The 20,388-nt window shown below is 40.6% G+C and overlaps 2 protein-coding genes across 7 annotated transcripts in view; both read right to left on the bottom strand.

Annotated features, from left to right (window-relative positions):
- The window catches only part of LOC116336198 (pecanex-like protein 3), a 34,362-nt gene extending 27,318 nt beyond the window's left edge, over positions 1 to 7,044 (bottom strand). Inside the window, exons 1-7 of the mRNA XM_039618534.1 lie at positions 6,620 to 7,044; positions 5,289 to 5,780; positions 4,487 to 4,695; positions 4,283 to 4,388; positions 3,616 to 3,655; positions 3,388 to 3,483; positions 1,418 to 3,163 (exon numbers count right to left, since the gene is read on the bottom strand). Coding sequence (XP_039474468.1) covers positions 1,418 to 3,163; positions 3,388 to 3,483; positions 3,616 to 3,655; positions 4,283 to 4,388; positions 4,487 to 4,695; positions 5,289 to 5,441 — 2,350 coding nt within the window. The 5' untranslated portion in view covers positions 5,442 to 5,780; positions 6,620 to 7,044. The remainder of the gene's footprint in view (positions 1 to 1,417; positions 3,164 to 3,387; positions 3,484 to 3,615; positions 3,656 to 4,282; positions 4,389 to 4,486; positions 4,696 to 5,288; positions 5,781 to 6,619) is intronic.
- A 5,667-nt stretch (positions 7,045 to 12,711) lies between these two features.
- nrxn2a (neurexin 2a) overlaps positions 12,712 to 20,388 on the bottom strand; it is a 128,049-nt gene continuing 120,372 nt past the window's right edge. For all 6 annotated transcript variants that reach the window (XM_039618668.1, XM_039618672.1, XM_039618670.1 and 3 more), the window contains 3 exons: positions 18,862 to 19,190; positions 17,183 to 17,267; positions 12,712 to 15,289 (listed from right to left, as the gene is read on the bottom strand). In XM_039618668.1, coding sequence (XP_039474602.1) covers positions 14,487 to 15,289; positions 17,183 to 17,267; positions 18,862 to 19,190 — 1,217 coding nt within the window. In that variant the 3' untranslated portion in view covers positions 12,712 to 14,486. The remainder of the gene's footprint in view (positions 15,290 to 17,182; positions 17,268 to 18,861; positions 19,191 to 20,388) is intronic.

The following is a 20,388-nucleotide window of genomic DNA, read 5'->3' as shown; positions in this document are numbered from 1 at the left end:
GAGAGCCAGAAGATATCTGGGAGAAATTCGCCTGAGATGACGTCTCACATCCAGCTGCAGGGTGGACACACAGAGCTGAAAATCCTGCATCGCCAGCAACCCCTGAAGGATAACAGAGATTATGCAGGGCACCAGCCCCTTCAAGTGCAAACAAGCTCTTAATGAGACCATGCTTTCTTTGCAAAACAGATTGAGGTTCTGGTGAAATTTCTACACAAAATCTTACAACAGAAAAGCTGAAAAAGAAACACTGCATTTTACAATTACCTGATAAAATACAAGCATATGAGAGTTCCAAATCATTGCAACATAGTCTTTTCTTGCTATTTGCTCTTATTGCAGACTTGTCTGATAGTAACACTGTAAATTTCTTGAAAATGAAAATCAAGTTGAAGGAATACACTGGAGTAGATCCAGCAGGCGCTACTGAGACATAAGTAGAAGTAGACATAACAGGACTTCTACAGTGGTCTAAATATAGCAGAGTTGCACAAGAATATAATTTTGAATGGGTATACAGGCATGATTTTTGATTTTTACAGAATCATTTCCAGAGCTTTCTGATCACACCTCATGGTTTCTTGGAACTAAAAAAAAAAGTAATGGAATTTCAGCTGTTCTCTTATTTCCAAAGGGATTGCCACAGCACATGGAACCCCATGTTTGATTTGGCACAGACTTTATATCAGATGGAGTTCCTGACACAACCGTCACCTCTATACTGGCTTGGGTATAGTGCACAATCTGATATCAATGTGTCAATGTTGTTCTAGGATCACCAAAGCTAATGATGGGCCAGGTTCATCATTGCAAGTGACCAATCACACTGTTGTGACGTCATGGTTTTCCGACGTGGAAACAAAATTCACACCAAACTCTAACCTTAACTCCATAATTATAACCGTAACTATAACCCCATAACCCATCCTAAACCACAACTGCCCCTTTTTGGATTTTAGTACACACTGGCAGTTTTTTTCCCCATGACAATATAACTTGCAATGTTGAACCTGGACCAATATTAATTATGATGACCAGGGACAACACCAACACAGGGATCATATCAGATACATCTAGTTAGATCACAGTACACTAGCTTGTGAGACCCTAAGGCTGGGTTTGTGTCTCTTCGCCATCTTAAATAAAATCTTTCACAAATAAGGTATATGTATTAATCACTACACCATGGAGTCATTATTCGTGATTAAATTAAGTACAAATTAATAGTGGTCTGTCATCAAATATTTTACAGAAAAAAAAAATATCAGCAACAATTTGATGACTTACAAATAGGCCTTACTATCAGCGACTCCCTATGAAGGTTAACTTTCTTAATTAGACCTCCAAACCATGATGAAAACTGTTTCAGTAGGGAAGGTTAAAACATATATTCTTGACTGACAATTTGCAAACTCACCACCTCCAACAGCCCCCTCTTCAACCAGTTCTCCTGTTCTCCAGCCCATCTGGTTGCCAGTCCAAGAGCCTCCAAGTGAATCCAGGCGATGATGGTGAGCTCCAGCAAAGCCATCAGAGTGTATAGTCCGGGCTTCCAGATCAGACTTAGAGATGGTGAGAGTGCGAGGTGCAGGCGTGGAGGTGGAGGGCATTGCAAGCAGAGTAGAGGGCAGAGCCACTGCATTGCTCTGGCTTCCACCTGCCCCATCCATACTTAGCACTCTTGCGTGAGTCTTAGCACTAGCGGTGCTAGAAGAGCGTTGAGCAGCACGAGGATGTGAGGGGCCAGCAGTTTCGGGTAAATCCCCTTCCCTTGGAGTAGGCAGTTGAGCAGCAGGGGGAAGAGTGGATGTAATGCCAGTGTTAGCAAGGTCTGGAGAGTAGCAGGAGGTAGAGGAACTAGAGTCATCATCATCATCGTCATCATCATCTGAGCTGTATCGGCGCTGAGAGCCCAGGCTAGAACCTGCACTCATGTCACTTCCGTCGTCCTCGTCACTGGAATCCTCAAACAAACTTTCACTGTAAGCCTTGGTGCCAAGTCGATTGCGCACTGGTATGTAATCTCTGTGTTGTCTATGATTGTGGTGACGCCTGTAAGAGCCACAGTCAAAACTACTGCTGCCAGCTCCAGCTCGCCTTCTTGGAGCTTTCCTTCGGCCTGGCCTGTGCCCCATGCTACCACCGCTGGCCCGCAGCAGCTTTAAGTCTTTAGGGCGTACAACCTGCTGGGACTGCAGAGCAGGCTGCTCAGACAGTAAGAAGGGGGTAGAAGATATGGGCAAAGCAGGCTCAGAACACACCAGACCCAGGGCCAGCCCTGAGGGCACTGAATTGGTCTGCCGAGGTGGGGGTAGAGGAGGAACTGGGACATTCCTGTCTAATTCACAAACCTCTGAGTGGCCACTACTTGAAGGGGAAGAGTTCTGGAGAGGAGGGGGCTGTGCAATATCAGAAGGTACAGATGGCAGATCCTCTCCTTCAACAAGTGTCCGGTCTAGCCCCTGGCTGAGGGAGAATTCTTTGGAAGGGGAGCGTAGTAACACACTGTCTGACAGATTGTCAGTATCACTGCCATCTTGCACTGCTGGATCCTCTGTGGGCTTGTGGATGTCAGACCCTATCGCTGGTGCTGAGGCAGAAACCTGTCCATCTGCAGGCCGCGACTGGCTGAATGAAGGACTTTCCAGCTGAGTTGAATCAGTTTTTTCACTGCGGTAACTGCTAACAGTGCTTAGCGTCTCACGGTCTGTGGTAGCTCCACCAGCACTGAAACAACTGTCTGTTGATCCAGCAGCTAGTGCTACTCCGCTGCGGCTGCCGGGGTGCTCAGTCCCAGGAGCAAAAGCCACAGGGTCAAGGCCTAAACCCAGCAGATTTTCACTGAGTTCTTCACTTAAACTACTCTTTATAAGAGGGCTTAGGGGAGTATCTCCCAAACTCTCAGATTCAGCAGAGGGGCCAAGGGGAGAGTAAGCCCCCAAATCACTGTCCTTGGGACTCTGATGAGACAACTGTTCTGTTAACATCTCCACTTCTTGCAAGTGTTCTTTCTCGCCTCCATCTTCTTGACTCGAGGGTGAAGGGGGGATAGACAAGGCTCCAGGTTCTTCAAATCCAGCTGACACTCCAGATACTCCTACAAGACCTTGGAACTCACCTCCAAGAGCGGCAGCAATGCAGGATGAGACCCCATTCGGAGCCCCTGTATGGTAAGAAAACCTAACATTAGACTGAAATGCACATTTGCAAGCTGTAACACTGACGTTGTGAATTATGTTTCTCACGATTCAGTTGTTTTTTTTCCCCCCTTTCTTAAATTTGTATGAAAATACTGATATGCTTACAGCCTGACTTATACAGGAAGGATTAAACATTGTTTCCAGTATCTAACGCTCATTTCTAATCACTGAATAATAGCAGACTTACTAATGGGGTCCTGGGAACTCTGACGTAGGATCTCACGTTGAGCTGACGTGACAATCACATTATTGCTTCCTTGTTCCCGCATTAACTCTTTGATATCTGAAATAAAAAGAAATTAGTAATTAAAAATTTAAAACATATGCTTGGATAAAAATGTCAGACTATCTATTATATACATCATGATTTAAAATAAAAGTATGGTATGCAGAATTAAAACATTTAGATGCTTACCCTTAGTGCCCCCTGAATCCTCCAACTGAGGCAAGAATTCCTGAAGAGTAAGAAAGAATATACACAATGCTTTAAACCACCTGATCCACATGACTATGTATTACGAAAGCCATAAGAACATTGCGAAGTACTTAAACAATTCCCCCTTAGGTTGGTACTGAACTAAAAAAAATATTGCAAACTACTATTATAGGCATACTGATCATGGAAAATACATATTTTTTTTAACCTGCCACTGCGACCGAAGCCTTAAAAGAGAAATATATCTTGCAATTCTTTAAGCCACGGGAGGTTCAGACCAATTAGCATTTAATGAGGAGCTACAAGTTAGAAAGATCATAGCTACAAGTGTACTTAGGTTTAACAGTCACTTGGTTTATTCAATCATCTGCTGTCTATTTTTTTTTATGTTTGCCTGTAGCCATACCACCTGCTAGCTTTTAAAGCTTGCTACATCTTGTAGTTTGCTTCATTGGTTGAAGTTCCTCGTGCTGACGCTGACAGACAGGTGTAGCATTTTTTCTGAGCAGTTTTAAAAAAAGGTTTCTAAGAAAAACATCTGATAGACCAAGTTAATGAATTAAAAAAATTCTAATAGGTAGAACTGGAGAAATGGTGGAAGCCAGAAGAGACAATGTTGCACACTAGTAAATATGGTAATCCTCACCGACACTTGGTTTAATCCAAACAGAGAGTGCTGGGAGCTGCACCGCACTGGGGGTGTTGAGTTGACTTTCCGAAACACAGTCATCTCTACGCCAACATGACTATCCCTGTGAAATAGTCACATGCAGGAAGAAAAAAATGTCAAAGAATTCAGCAAGTCACAACATTGTAACAGGCAAGTTTTCTTTAAGACACATCACATTACCTGTGCTGATTCCCCTCATGAGCACCTGACCCCTCTTCTCCTTCTTCTGTCCTTGGCGCTTCAGCTGTTAGTGAGGCCTGCTTTTTCTCTACAATCTCCCCAAGGTCGAACATTGCATGAAGTCGGTAGTTTACCACTTTAATGGCAGTAAAAAATACAGCAACCACAGCAGAGTACACACCTGCCACCACCAAGCTTGGAGGAAGAGCCTGACAAGGAGTTGGAATTTAAAGAGAGGAATTACAAAAATGAGACCGGGCAGTCACTTCAAATAACTAGAACCAGGAAGGAAGCTTAATTGGAGATGAGGTGTTTAATATAGTTGGATATTCCAAACTTATTATGGAATTATTTTAAAACAGGATCTTAATTTAACCACACAAGTTCAGGCAGACACCCTTAGTGTTTATTCCTCTTATTGTTACAAGCACTAGAAGTTAAACTATAAAGTTATTATCCCATGCATATGTGCTGAATGAGTCTCTCATACAGTTTACATCATTAAAAAAATAAATATGCAGTTATGTTATTCAGAACATAGGATTTGACCCATTTTACACATGATAATCCTGGGAGATGATCAAGTCAATTGAAGTTGCCTATGTGTAAAAAGGGCTTGAGCATGTAAGTAAGAAACAGATTATTAAACTACTTGAGGTAAATTTGTGATTTGACCTATGTAACTGAAATTACTTGATGCTATCATGTGCATCATGGCTAACTTCTGAAAACTGATTTAAAAGGATTTCTGCATTATTTTGGTAGCTCCTATTTTTATTTGGTGATGGGAAAATGAACTTACCATGTACAGAAGAAAGGGGAAGGCCAGGAGAAATATCCAAAGGTAGAGGTGGAAGCAGTTGGAGAATGTGCTCTGGTGGGGATCCACATACCACCCTCCTGTGAGCGAAGCCCACACGCCCTGCCGCAGTATCTGAAGAGCTTGGGAACCCATCTCCACCTTCAGGTTCAACTAAAAGTTGAAACGCTTCCCCCAAGGCTGTAGCTCAAAAAACTGTGCAGCAGTTTGAGCCACGGTATCTTGTGTCTACGATGGCACGTCCATGGGGCATGGCAGGTTGACCAAGACTGTTTCATCAAGCACAACAGTTTTGTGTCTTAGATGTATGCATACACTTCAGCTGAGATAAAGAGTCCTTGCATATTCTTGTGCCAGTATAAACTCCCTCCCTGCACCAGCGTTGCCACACTCTAGCCTAATCCTGGGTGGGTAATCAGCAGAGTGACTTTTTGACACACTGGTAACCCAATGACTGCACAAACAAGCGCTCATCTGTGAGAGAGATCAAAATTAGTCAGTTTTCTTTTATGAGGCTTCACTTTAAACACTAGATTTTATGGAAAAACATTTGAAAATATAATAAAATCAAATAAGTTTAATGCTGCTCTTTTTGTTTCAGGTGCAACTTATAATCTCTATTTAGTTTGCTTTACTTTAACATTTTACTCTTTTCTTTCATCTGACCTTTACTTAATTAAATTAAATCACAGGACACTAATTATCCTTTATTGCAAGTGAAGTGACAGAATCGTTTAAGTGATCGATAAATGCAAAAGAATAACATAAGCTAGCAATGGCATGTCAAACAACGATTATAATAAACATAATTTGCCATTAGATGTCTTTCACACAAACAAAAAAGGCTGTATCTGATATATGACACAGCCGACATATTACTCTGTTTTCCCACAGCATGAACTCCCTATGTTCACGTCCAGGCCATTGGTGTGCCAGCTAGATTAAGTTTTGTGACAGGCACTAGCAAGCTAACTGGCAGTTCAACGTATATTACAAAGATTTCTGTGCATTTCTCACGTCTGGTCAGCCGCCAGTGGTTTCAGTGACCTCAGTGAATATGAAAACATGACCTAAACCCGAAGACTATCTCCTCAAACTGCCTGACAGACAACATTAGGGTACCTAATGCTAGTTACCGGCTAATGCTAGGCCGCATATGTAAGCATTTCTACCTTGATGTCCCTATCGCTGACTGGGTAACTGTAACGTCACCCTAAAACAAGACAGCTTAACGCTAACCGCTAATAGGTAGGTGAAAGTCATTAGCTATTATTATCTCACGCTGGCTTGACAGATTTAATAATTGTGCTCACAGTGAGATGTTCTCCGATTTTGGATCCCAGCATAGCTCATAGTTAGCATTAGCTGTCCAGGTTGCCTCATATCCTCCTTCCGCATCCAGTTCATGCAAAATCTCAGCGCTTTCCGTCTCAGGATGCTAGCTAGGAAGGAAATCGGCTGTTAAAAAACTGTAGCTTCACTTTTTGCTGGCGTTAGCTAACTTATCATTTTTTTTCCCGAGAGGCCGTGCTCCTCTTTGGCATTACTGGGTGACAAACATCATGTATGGGGAGCCGTGGTCCGCTCTCATGATGAACAACAAATGTTTCTTGGTATAAACGGACTCTATGTAAAAAAAAAAAAAAAAAAAACTAAACAAAAACAAAAAAATGTTTCAACGAGCTAGCTCACTGGGTAGCTAGCTCTGCTAACAACTAGTTGACACATGCACGCAAGCACGCACGCACGGACGCAGAGTGAGAGACCGAGAGAGATTCCCATGGCGCTGATTGGCCATGTGTACTGACGTCACGAGGAGGGCTTTTTTTTCCCTTCTTCTTTTGTTTTAAAATATTCTTAAAATGTAATGTTAATACAAACCAATCAACCACAAAATTACCTAAACAAATTAATAAAAATAAATATATACAAATAAAAATAAAACCTTGACTTATCAGGGTGAAGAAATAACGGAATAAAAATATTTACACTACAATGTTTTGCTGGACAACTCAGATCCTGGCGTTCATGTAGACGTTTCTTATATATGGGTTTACCAGCTAGCTCAGGTTAATGTAGGCCAAGCTAACCCCCATATAAGCCAGCCACACTGCAAAACTGCTCCCTACAATCCCAAAAGACCCTCACCTTGCTATTCAGTTCCAGATGCCGCCTGACAACCCAAGTTGTCCATGCTCCAAGAGATGAATTGGACCTACATATAGGTAGGTAGCTGATTTTGAGATAGGTAAAAAATGTATATTTATATTTTATATTTATTCTTTATGAATAGTATAGAACCCGCATTTGTGTGCCATTCTGCAACATTAGCCAACAATCTCTTGTTTTTATGACAGTACACATAAACTCTTTACAAATAAAAAAGTTGTTCTTTTATCAGGTGGACAATTAAGTTACATTCAATTTTATATAACACCAAATCACAACAACAGTTGCCTCAACCTGCATTATAGCGTAAGGTCAAGAGCCTACAATACAGACAAAACAGAGACCACCTCAACAATTAGATGACCCCTTATGAACAAGCACTTTGGCGACAGCGGGAAGGAAAAACTCCAGTTGTGGATGAGGGGAGGAAGACAAGACAAAAGACATGCTGTGGAAACGATCTCATATGTACAGCTGCTCAAGATTTGGGAACGCCAAAAACTTAAATGGCAACTGTATGATGCAAGAGTAAAGTAAAGAACATCTCTGACCATCTTTGTCTGTAAAATTGCCTATTTATTGAGGGCATGTTAAAAAAAAGCTCTTGTGCAAATATAACATATTGCCCAAGGTATTAGCTCCTATGCCTTCACACACATATGAACCTGACTGACATTCTTAATCCAAAGAGTTGAATATAATGTCTGCCCACCCTTTGCAGCTATAACTCTGCAGAAAGTTGGTGACCTCTGTGCACTATGCACCTCAGCATCTGCAGACCTCGCTCTGTGATTTTAAATGGCCTACTGCTTCGTGACTGAGTTGCTGTCATTCCCATTTGCTTCCAGTTTGTTACAATACCACTAACACTAACACTAACAGACTTGTGAAGTATTTAGCAGTGTGAAACACCTGAAATCAGTTATTTGGATGGGTGAGTGAATACTTTTGGCTATATAGTGTATATATGAGCTTGCTTCCTTAATAAATGGGAGGTATCCTACCATTTATATTTGTGTAAATAACTCATTTTCTCGTAAGTGGAAGAAAATGGATGGCTGGATGGGCAGCATAGTAGTGCAATGGTTAGCACTGTTGCGTCACAGCTAGAAGGTCCTGCTTTTAAGTCCATTCTAGGGGTTTTCTGTGCGGAGGGCATGTTCTCGCGGTGTACAGTGGCTTCCTCCCATAGTCCAAAGACACAAATAGTCTGTCACTGTCTTAATGGATGTACCGTTCCAGTCCCACTGTGATCCTGATTTGGATAAGTGGAAGAGCATGGATGGACTCATTGTCTCTCAGTTTACAGAGTTATGTGGAGGGAGTGATGCCTGAGTTAACATCACGGCTGTGGGAAGATGACACTTAGCCAAGGGTAAATGTCAAGATATGAAGAGAAGCTATGAAACACATATAAGTACTTGTAAAGTCCTTGGAAATAACAATATAGTAATTACAGTAAAAAGAAAACCTTGCTTGCTTGAGCAGTGGTTGCTCATTTCATAAAATTTTATTAATCCCAAAGGAAATTAATCATGGATGGTCATCTGCTCACACACACACACACGCACACACACACACACACACACACACACACACACACACACACACACACACACACACACATAAAAAATGCGTTAATTAAAATACACATAGGTAGGCTTCAGCACCCCCACCCCGTGACCCTGAATTGGATAACCAGAAGAGAATGGATGGATGGATGGAAAATACACTCATTACTGTCGTACATTACTATGCTCGAGGTGCATCAGGTCTAAAAGCAGCTCCTGCACTTTTCTGTTCCCCCTTCCAATTAAATCCCTGCATGCTACACCTATAGCTTCAGTGTAGGTAGGCCATATCAGCCGTCATCTGTTTCCCCTGCCTTTGCTGTTTTGTTGAATTAACCTTGTGATACCTCAGCAATGCTCAGGAGTGGCTTATCATATCCTGTAGCCACCCTCCTTGATACCCAGTGTCAGCACAGATCAGGCCTTGCTGCACCAAAACCGTACTGACACCACACCTTGCTTAGCCCACAGGATTATTGTCATCACTATCAGCACAAACGTCTGATAGGACAGGTCATCCTGCTGGCTTGAAATGCAGTCTCTCTAAATTCTTGTCTTTGGTGATAAACATCCTTGAGATAAACTGATGGCTGCTTAAGTGCAGGCAACTATAACCTTACATCACATCAACGTCACCGACTTGCTTTCCCCTCTTACAGTTCCACATGTTCTCAGCAGGGGGTAGTCAAACAACACCAACATGGTGCCGCTGTCAAAGATTATCATGAGGCTGCTGATCCTTATTGTAGTTCCGTAGTTGAAGATGATAACCAAATTTGCCTTAGATAAATGCTGTGCGGTGGCATACTTTTTTTACTGTGAGGAAACACCTCATGTGCTGTAGCCTCAAGTTAGTAGCTGTTGCTCAATATGATATCAGCATATAGACTTGCTCCACATATTAAGGGAATATTCTAGTACTTTATTTGAAGGATTTCAAATAAAGACTGACTAAATTAAGTGTAGCAGAGCCTGATATAGCCTGACTCCTAGTTTCCACAAACACCTTCATTTTTCCTAATTCGACAAAATAGTAACTTTTACAATAACACTTCCTGCCTTGTAAATTACCTTTTTTTTAAAACTCTAAGTCACCGGCTTGAAATGCATGTTTTATGTTTTTTTTTTTAACCCAAGTTGAGTACTTGGTACTCAAGTGAGGGAACAACAAAGTCCACGAGTGTCAGACCTGATTGTGTCACACTGTGGACAAATCACTAGCATCTCTTATGAGAATTTATCCTGCCTTTCTTTTTCTTTTCTTTTTTTGGACTATTTAAACTGCATTTAAGCCTCACCGAGGCATTTCCTGCAATGGACACCGATAGTATAAGAAGGTACAGAAAATATGCTTCATTATAAATAATAGACATCCAGGAGCTACTAAAATGCCAGAACAACGCAGAATCCAAAAGAGAGTGCGTGAGCAAAGAGAGGAGTGAGAAAATGATGATGAAATTCAAGTGTAAGACACATTTTTAGCACATTACATGACCTGCAATTTGTGCAAATACTAGTTCCTCATGTTAAATATATTAACCTGTCATGTTAGCCTTTGTAGAGTGACGTCATTGTGATTTTCTTTGGTCTATCCTAAAAAGATTCTTTGGTCCCAAGCACTAACAGACAAACGGAAGCAATGAATATGTTACATTGCTAATTTGCAAGAATTACTGCCTTATAGTAAGTAAGGCAACACTGGTTAATCTAAATTTTTATTCATTTCTATCCAGATTTCTATGATGTAGTGAAGATTTTAAAGAAATTGAATGAAAAGTACCAGATGGATTTATGTCCCATGACCCTGACTTTGCCAACACTTTAAATAAAGACACATCTTCAACCCTGCAGCACAGAAAATCTACACAAGCACTATTGTTTGGCCCCCAGAATTAGTGTGAGTAATTCAGTATTCAACCAAACGTGAAATATGGTCACGATCGTCCTGTTCCAGTCATTGTTCTGATGTTTCTTCTCTTTCTATTTCTAGTCTGTTTTTCTTTCCACCCTGTTTGCCTGTGTATTAATTTCTTTGTCACTTTTTCCTATCGCTCCCTGTATTGTTTTGATAGTTACTTTTCTTGTGTGCCTTTCATATCTGGATGTGGTTCACACTCCTGTGGTTCTCTCATTGTTTCCACCTGTTCCCAATTACCTTGCTGTATTTAGCCTTTTGTTTCTCCCTCTGTCCATTCATCTGTACACCTTCCTGTGTTCTTGCTTCTCTCTCTGCATGTCTCCTCGTGTTTCTTCGTTGTTTCATTGGAATCTGAACCCCCCCCCCCTTCTTCTGGATAAATCTAATTTTTTTTCTCTGTTTGAATTATTTTTTTGTTTGCCTGCCTGAATAACCCTGAAGCACCTTTTGTTATTCTTCTCCAGTAAATTTCATTAAGGTTTACCCTAGTTTACCTTTCCTGTTTGCCTCCGCATCTGTCCTCTTATTGAACTTCGAAGCACATGCATAGACGCTCACACACACACAAACACACACACACACACACACACACACACACACACACACACACACACACACACACACACACACACACACACACACACACACACACACACACACACACACACACACACACACACACACACACACACACACACACACACAAACCTCCTGCTCTTGAGTTATGATGTTTTACAGAACATTATGATGCCACAGTGAATTTTACTGATGACCTTTCCATTTTAAGATGCCATCACTTTACAATATTAAACATTTGTTTAAAATCTTCTGTTACTTGGCAAAGGAATTCTTAAGTTGTGGCCAAAAGCATATTTTATGAGGTCATAGTGATCTTCGGCCACTGCATGGTTGATCCTTGAGTCCCGGTGGATGTTTGGGCCAGATGTGATGATATTTCTTCCAGGTGTTCTAATAAAATCAAGTAGAGTAAATCGCTGTTATGGGACTGGGTACGGTCACAGTGACTTTTACCTCTGACCAACAATCTTTATTCAGTTCATCATTGAGGCCAAGGGAATATTTGTGCTAAATTTACCAAATTTTCATAAGACATTTCTGAGGTATAACATTCACAAGGTAGGGTCAGCATCTGTACCAAGGTTATTATAGCTGTGTTATTTTCATAGCTTTTATTAATATAGAGTTAAAAAGTTATTTTCTCTTTGGCTTAGTTTTTACTTAGTTTGCAGTTTTTGGTGTTACAGATTCGTTTTATTGTTTAAAATGTTTACTTTCAGTTTAGTTTTGATTACATTTTATTTGCATTTATATATTTATCACTATAAAAGCATTTGCTACGATTTGCTAATTGAGTGAAAAAGTGAGACCAACTTGAAAAATACTAAAACAAAAAGACTGACTGTATTTTTTATATTCAAAGTCTTTTTTTTTACCCTCTGAAAATGTCAGTTTTGTTATTTGAAATTTAGTTAGTTTTATTTCACTATTATATTAACTTAGTCCGTTTGCAGGGACTGCACTCCCACAGCTGTTGCAGAAGCATACAAAAACGAGGGTCACACAGTTTACCACACAGTATATCTGACACCATGAAGCTGAACGGTCCTTACCTAAAAACTACATTCTTTTCGGTGTGCTCGCCCACAATGTTGCATCCAAGAAGAAAAGTCAAATAAAGTTAATTATTTTAGGGAACTTCTAAGAAGCAACACACAACACAGTTGTGTACAAAGTATATAATCAAGTGTATTTTCATCTTTATCCACGTTCTGTACACATATTAAGATCCATTTCACATGAACACTATACAATAGCAATGAGTGAGGAATGGTATATTTTCTGAGCACTGAGCAGCTCATGTCGAATGGCACTTTCATAAAAAAAAGAACAGGAAATCACAGAGCATGAATAAATAACTCAACAGAGAAAATGGCTTTATATTATCAGATCCATTGAGTAACAGATTTAGCACATATAAAATGCACAATGCAACAAAACAAAACATCTGTTTGTTCCACCCTTGTGTTTTCTCTGCATAATCTGTACCGTAAATAATCCCCCCCAAAAAACCCAAACGATATTTGCAGCTATCAGAGGAAAAAGTGTGCTTTTAGTCCGGATTTGAGTAAAAGGCAATCTAAAATATAACGTGTTAAGAGGAGTGGTAACAAGATACATTGAAATATCAGAGAAATATCAATACAATTCACAAATCTTCAATTATTCATCTTGTAGAATAGTCTTTTAATAACCGATAGAAAAAAAAAACAATACATGTTTGGCTGCTTTACAAGGAATATCTATGCTTCAAAGATATGTTTACATTTTCTGTGTGCTTCTGAATTATCCCAAGACAGTTTAGAAGAAAGAAAACATTATGAGCGAGCCAGCATCTGGTGAGGTGTGTTGGTTTCCTCTTTCCAAGAAGCAATCAGAAAACACTCTCAAATGTGATTCTGAGCTCTTGAAAATTCGTGTAAAGTTCGGGCTGAAACAGTTTTGAAGTTGTCATGAAAAGCTGTGTTGCGGGGGCGGGCCAAGCATAGCATCTCACATGATTATTCTTCTTTATACCTTCCCTGCGAACACGATGCTTTTTCAATCTGCTAACCACTATATGTACATACAAGCAGTGTTCACGGATAAATACCTTCACTGGTGTAGAATGACTTGCTCACAATCATCCCTACCTGGAGTGGCATGGCACATTGACTGCAATATCTGATATTAATTCTCTTTCTGAGCCATCATACTATAAGGTTCACTGGCCAGAATATGGAGAAGGATTTGAAAATTCCTTTTTTCACCAGGAGGGCTAAATATCTTGCTTCATTTACTTTACGATAAGCCATCAGCAACACGGTACCATCTCTTGTGGATAGAGGCAGAGTGAGTGGGGAGTTTTAAAATCACATGAAATAACATGTAGACTGCAGACATGATGTCTTATCCAAATGAAGGCCTTCTGTTCGAGTGTAGCCAGGATGACTGTTGTGCTCTCTGTTCATCTACCATCAAAATTCAATAGCTGGGCTGTTCAGCCTCATACATCATAATGGGGACATTGAGACTTGAGATAGGGCATTACAAAGAAGTACAAAGAAACCAGATGTTTTTCAGCACTTTCTTCACGGTGCCATATCCATGCTATATACAAAGCCAAAGTGGATATGCCTCCTTCGAGCTTGTTAAAAACATAAAAAAATGATACACTAATAAGGAATTGGTGAATGCAGACCGAGTGCACATTGTGATACAGAGGATGAGTCAGATCTTGTGCCGTAGATAAGAATTTATCATTAATAGGAACTGGGCAACCTTGACTTTTGAGAAAAATGTAAAAGCAGGACACAATTGCTTTGCGCAGTTGTTGTTTCTTTTCTTTTTTTTTTCTTGTGTGGAATTTTTCTGATAGTCGACCTGACAATATAGGGGCGCGAAACGAAAGCATCCTCTCTCATCCTCTCGTCTCAGCCCACACTTGCCTACTCTCCTGTGATTTCAGACGTAGTATTCTTTGTCTTTGTTCTTTTTGCCCTTTGTGATGGCCTTTGCCACAGAGGCTGTCGCTGTGTTTTTGTCTTTGACCACTGCTCCGTTGCCCTCCGCAGTGGAATTGTTGGCAAAATTGTGGCTCTGGTCTGTCTGGTAGGAGCCCTCATCCCGGTTCCGGTACTTGTACATGGCATAGAGGAGGATAAGAATGCAGAGAGCAGCAGCAGCCACGATACCAACCACCATCCCCGTGGTGCTACTGGACTCCCTTATCACCTCCACGGCACCAGGCAGGCTCTTATCATCAGAGGCTGTGGGGTTGGCTGTGGGCACATGGGGAAAATTGGGGGGGTAAGTTAGTCCTGGTGTGTTTCGGGAGGATGGAGGAACAGGGGGCAGAAGCACCTGGTCACGGGTGTTCATTTTGCCTGCAGGAATGTGGAGCTGGTCAGGGTTGGTGGTGGGAACAAAAGGAGGTAAGGGGCGGGGTTTCTGGACTCCACCATCACCAGCAGCAGGGGGTGGAGGAAGGACTGTCCTGTCAGTGACCAAGGGGGAGTTATTATTGTAAAAGTCCTCGTCATCGGATTCCGTCATCTCCCCAGAGCCGAAGGCTGAGACCTCCACAGGGTCACCACAGTCCTCCTGGTCCGGGGGGCAGGAAGGGTGGGGAGGGAGTATCAGGGACTCTTTGGTGGTTTCAAGTGGGGATAGGAGGGTAGGAGGAGGAGGGATGACGGGGTAACGGGTGGCGATGGATGGGGGCTCAAGGGAATCCACTGTTATAATAGGCAACACTAATTCACCTCCTAGAAAGAAAACAGAAAAGGTAGGGGATCCTAAATTAGAGCAGAATTAACACTGAAATTCTGGCTGAGCAGTTGTGCTCATCAGGACGGAAGCACAATCTGCTCATTATGTACATTAATAATGAAGAATTTAACTAATATTAGATGGCTTATCAGTGATTTTATTTATAGTAATTGCACATACTATGCCGATTTCTATAATACATGGGTATTTACATCAGCGCTTGGCAACTGAGGAGAAAAGCAAACCGAAAGCATCATAATGCTGTCTGGAAGGTATGCATATGTGTGTGGGTGTGCAGATTAAGAATGTTTAATAATGCAATACAGCAAATGCGTAAAAAAGAGCTCACATGCAGAAACAAACATACAAGATGACCCGTGAGAGGCAGCAGCTGAATGAAGAGCACATAATAAACACAAAAACATTAAGTTTTAAATGGCCATGCTGCGGTATGCACATCTGTAGGCAGAGGTTGAGGAATGATAAGAGAGCAGAAAGGTTATTGTATGAATGAATCACACACAAAATAGTATGATTTTCTGAAAGCACTTGCTATCTTACAGATGTACCTTTAACCACTATTTTAATATAGATGCCTCAACAATTCAACAATATATTTTCCTCTGTGTGTGTGTGTGTGTGTTTGTGTATACGATTATAGCATTCTGCAGAGTTACAGATACATACATCTACAGACATTTATGGCCAATAGGTTCTCTTTCATTATTATTTCAGTCACACTTTGCCGGGCCAGACAACAACAAACAATTCTGATAAGGTCATATTAATAATTAAGGCACCCATAATAAGGCCAGACTCTTAAGTTCTACAGCTTGTTTCTGTCACAAACCCGATCAGACCCTCTTAATGCCTGAAGTACACTTCACAAAGATTGTCTTCGATTCACTTTTGTGAGCTACAAATACAGGGTAGAGGACAAATTAATGCTAGTTGAGTCTGTAATAGGGCTGTGCGATATGACCAAAATCTCATATCCCGATATTAAGACATCTATCGTCGATATAACGATATAAATTACAAAAATGTAACATTTCCTGTAAATTCTGTGAATCTCGGGCATCTCGACTTGCGTGAAGTGTTTCCAGCTGGGCGTCGTGTACCTGGAGTCGAGTGTTTTAACTGATGCATGGAACTATACATTTTTAGACATAAGTTGTAACGGCAGCCGTTTTCTTTGTGAGTATTTATTACACAGCGTGCTGCGGAGAAAAGTCTGTTCTAACGTTTGAGTCTAAGGTTTATTTTTTAGCAGCACCTGGCGGCTCTTTTTGCTTCTCATCCGTTAATACTCTGCATCTTTCACGTGACTTGTTTTATTTTGAAAAACCTCAACAGGATCTTGAGCTTTATTGTGAAAGGTTTATGTGGAAAATAAACAAGCGGACACGCCGTGGTTTTACCGTCGTTGTTGCTAACGAAAACGCATAAAAAACAAGCGCTTGTCCGTCCGTAGTGTGGTTATATTAAATATAAGAGAAAGAGAGAACTTTAAGAAATTAATATAGCCACTACAGTGACCATCAAAATGATGAAAAAATATTGCCGTAAACAGTTTATTTTGCGACACCACGAAACAAACGATAGCGTAAAATGAAACGATAGACGTTTTTCTATCGTCATCCGATATATATCGTTATATCGAACAGCCCTAGTCTGTAATAACTATCCAAATAATGACAGTCATTTGACAGAATTACTCAATATGTGAGTGTAAGATAGCTGGATGAAACTGAGAAGAGAGATCTGTTTTTTTAAGAACAATGACGGCTGCCTAAAAGCACTGCATTTTGTCCGCACTCCTGGGTAAAAATAACATTACTCATCTAAGCACCCTAGTACCATCGCTTCATAAGGACCAATTGACCCACCTGTTCCCGGTTCACACTCTTCCAGGTCCTCATCATCACTTGGACACTCAGCTGATGCCACCAAAATATCATCAGAGTTCTGTGGCTGAAAGCAAACGGGGAATACAATTTCTTTTTTAACAAATACCCAATAAACATTTTTCTTCATTCAGGCTCACAGACAGTCTCTTTTTTACGCTGACTGTCCTGTCTGAGAAAAAAAATCTGCACTATGCAGCACTGTACTGCTTAAGTGTTTGTGCCTGGAGCGACACTAGTAAGACTACAAGTTCAAAATGAGCCCATCTGCAGCTGCTTTTTATCCTTTACCCCTTTGGCTGACTTTATGTGTGCAAACAATAGAAAAACATCACCGATGGGGACTCTCAATGGGCTAAATGCTATATAATTGGGTTTTAAACAATTCTTTTATATCAAATTTGCACAAAAAACCCCATAAGAAATTCTCACATATGTTTAATGAGGATGCAGGATGCACAGTGGGCTCTGGGCAGAGTGGGCAATAGAAGGCTCACTAATGGATTACTTTGATAAATTGAAAATATAGAGAAGACCATTTTAGGATAGCTGGACAAAAGAAATGGAACAAAAAGAGCACTCTGCAGTTTTATTAGGAGAGGCAGTGGCAGTGGGGGTTCTTTAAAACCTCAGGACAAGCCCAACTACTGAAATTTCTCCAATTTGAAGGGTTTTCAGCTTTTATCACATTCAAATTCTGTTTTTATGTGGCCGCTGTATTGTAAAAATACACTAAGCAAGAATGTTATCATTATCCTAATCCTAATACCTTGATGGAAAGTAAGTTATGCAATGAATTCAGAATCAAACATGCTGGATCAAACCTGTTATTTAATGAATTTATGAAGCATTTTATCTTACCTATTACTCCATACAAGGTTTTATATGCCTAATTCTTTCAGTAATGGCCGATGCAGCGCTAAGAAATTTAATGATGCTGTGAAACACTGAATTTTGTCATGGTGTGAGACTTAAATGTGGTACATTTCATCTCATAACTCCTTTCATGATGGAAAAAAATGTGTTCATGTTCCTAAACCCCTTTAAGGCCTGAAAATCTAAAAAATCGGAAAAATAAGCTTGTCATTGTCAAGTGTAGAGAAGAACTGGGGATTCAGAAGTGTTATCTGGTTTTGTGATTGTGTGTTGACTGTCACCTTAGATTCTAGTGCTGCAAGTTAAATTTCAAAATGTGCATTAATACAAGATGAATGGAACAGAAACTACAGTATAAGCTAAATAAGCTCCAAATGTGTAAACCTGTGCAAGTTTAATAGAACAGAAGCTTCTTTTCTTACATTTATGTTTTATAAGGTGACACACATAAAGACACTGCCAAAGTATTACTCAGTTTTGTTCTTATATTAATCACGATTTTGCATTTTTAAAGTAGACTGAGAATGTTAAGGATGCTTAGACATATTAGCAACCTGAAAATGTCTCTAGAAATTGAACAGAAATATAAATTTGTAATTTTGGGAATCACACACAGCTCCAGATTTCTACAAAGCTAATTAATTAAAAAAGAAAACTCACTGTTATTAAGCCATATTTAAAATAGCCTTTTTTCCTACTGCGAAACATGGACAACAGCCTTCACCTTATGTGCCAATTACCTCCCTGTTGTCAGCAAATTAGCACCCCTTTTAAAACTCGCTGACCTTTGAGATGCTCTCCCTCAAGCTGGGCGACCGCTGCCTGCGGGTGGTGGTGGTGGCCATCGTGGTGGTAGTTTCCATGATTGTGGTAGACATATCAGACACCGCCAGCGGGGTGACGGAGGTGGTGTCGGTGGTCACCACGGAGAGCGAGTCTCCGACCAGCCGCAGGTTCCCCTCCACCTGTACACTGGGGTCATTTTCCGCTGCCAGTTTGAGCACCTGGAGACCATTGTAATACAGCCCTGAAATCTGACCCTGGAAGGGCCGCCCTTTGTCAGAACCGCCAATTTTAATGGCTGCCTGGCTGTTAAAGATGGTCAACTGTCTCCCTAAAGTTAGACAGAAACACAGAGAAGGAGAAGATGGAAAAAGGGAGAGAACGGCAGAGCACACACAGAGACGGCATATGGGAGATTTTGCACAAGAACATCATCTGAGCCAGGTGGGATTTAGTAATTAATTTGTTTAAAAGCTTATTTAGATGTTAACTCTAAAAAGGGAAATGTTGGTTAGCAGCAAGTTTATAATTTTGACTTTACACATGCAAGAAGAGGAGGCTTACAGCCTATTTAGATGTTTATTTAAGATTTATGATTTTGAAATGTCACTGAATAAGTTAGCAGCTGCCTGTGGGAAAATGATATTTATATTTATCTCTTAGCTTTAGAGGAAAAAAAAAAGAAGGTGTGAAGATACGTATCTTATGGCTCCTTTTAACAGGTAACTACTAAAATGGCAGTCTTGCCACACATCAGACAGTTTGAAGCCGAATGACAATAAAAATTAGACTCCCTCCTCCCACTGACTTCATCAGCCATTAGGCCATTAAAACATGCTTTTCCGTGGGTTTCCCCCACGGTCCAATTGTTTTACCTCCTGAAAGGGGCAATGATATCCAACAGCACCGCTGTCAGCACCTTTACTGATAAGCAGTGTTACATCTGAGGAGGAGGACTGCAGTAATGGGCCCAACTCAGGAGAATACTTATTAGCAAAGTTAATGGCTGCAAACAGTGATCTACTTTAACAGCCTGTCAGGGCTGTTTTGTTGCAGCAAAAAAAATTCAGCTTGGGAGTCTGATGTGCTCGTTGTAGTACAATGCAAGGCAGCACAAGATTACAGGGAACAAGAAAAGGGGAAAGAGGTTCATTGGGGTGAACACATCCTGAAGCTATGGTTTAAAATATGGTTCAGTTATTAGGAACGAAACCTAGTCAGCTTATGTCCAGTGTTAGCTTCACTGGTATTAATGAAAACGTTACACAGCATTTTAATGATATTTATGTAGAATAATTACACACAGTATCTAATTACACACAGTGGTTAAGAGGGATGATAGAGGGTTAGACAAGGGTTATGCGCTTTTAGTTAATTTAGTTTAAAATCTTTGTTAAGGTGCAGCCTCTCCACAAGGTGTAAGGATGACAAAAAGAAATGGCAAGCACGCCATATCCGTTTGCTTCCACACTCATTTTCTTCTGCTTAAAGCTATACTGTGGCCATTAAAATTCATAGCCAGTACAAGT

Source organism: Oreochromis aureus, linkage group 10 (genome assembly GCF_013358895.1).
Source record: "Oreochromis aureus strain Israel breed Guangdong linkage group 10, ZZ_aureus, whole genome shotgun sequence".
In the NCBI taxonomy this organism is placed as follows: Eukaryota; Metazoa; Chordata; class Actinopteri; order Cichliformes; family Cichlidae; genus Oreochromis; species Oreochromis aureus.
Note: the sequence above shows the minus strand (reverse complement) of the source record. Positions and strands in the feature narration are given on the sequence as shown.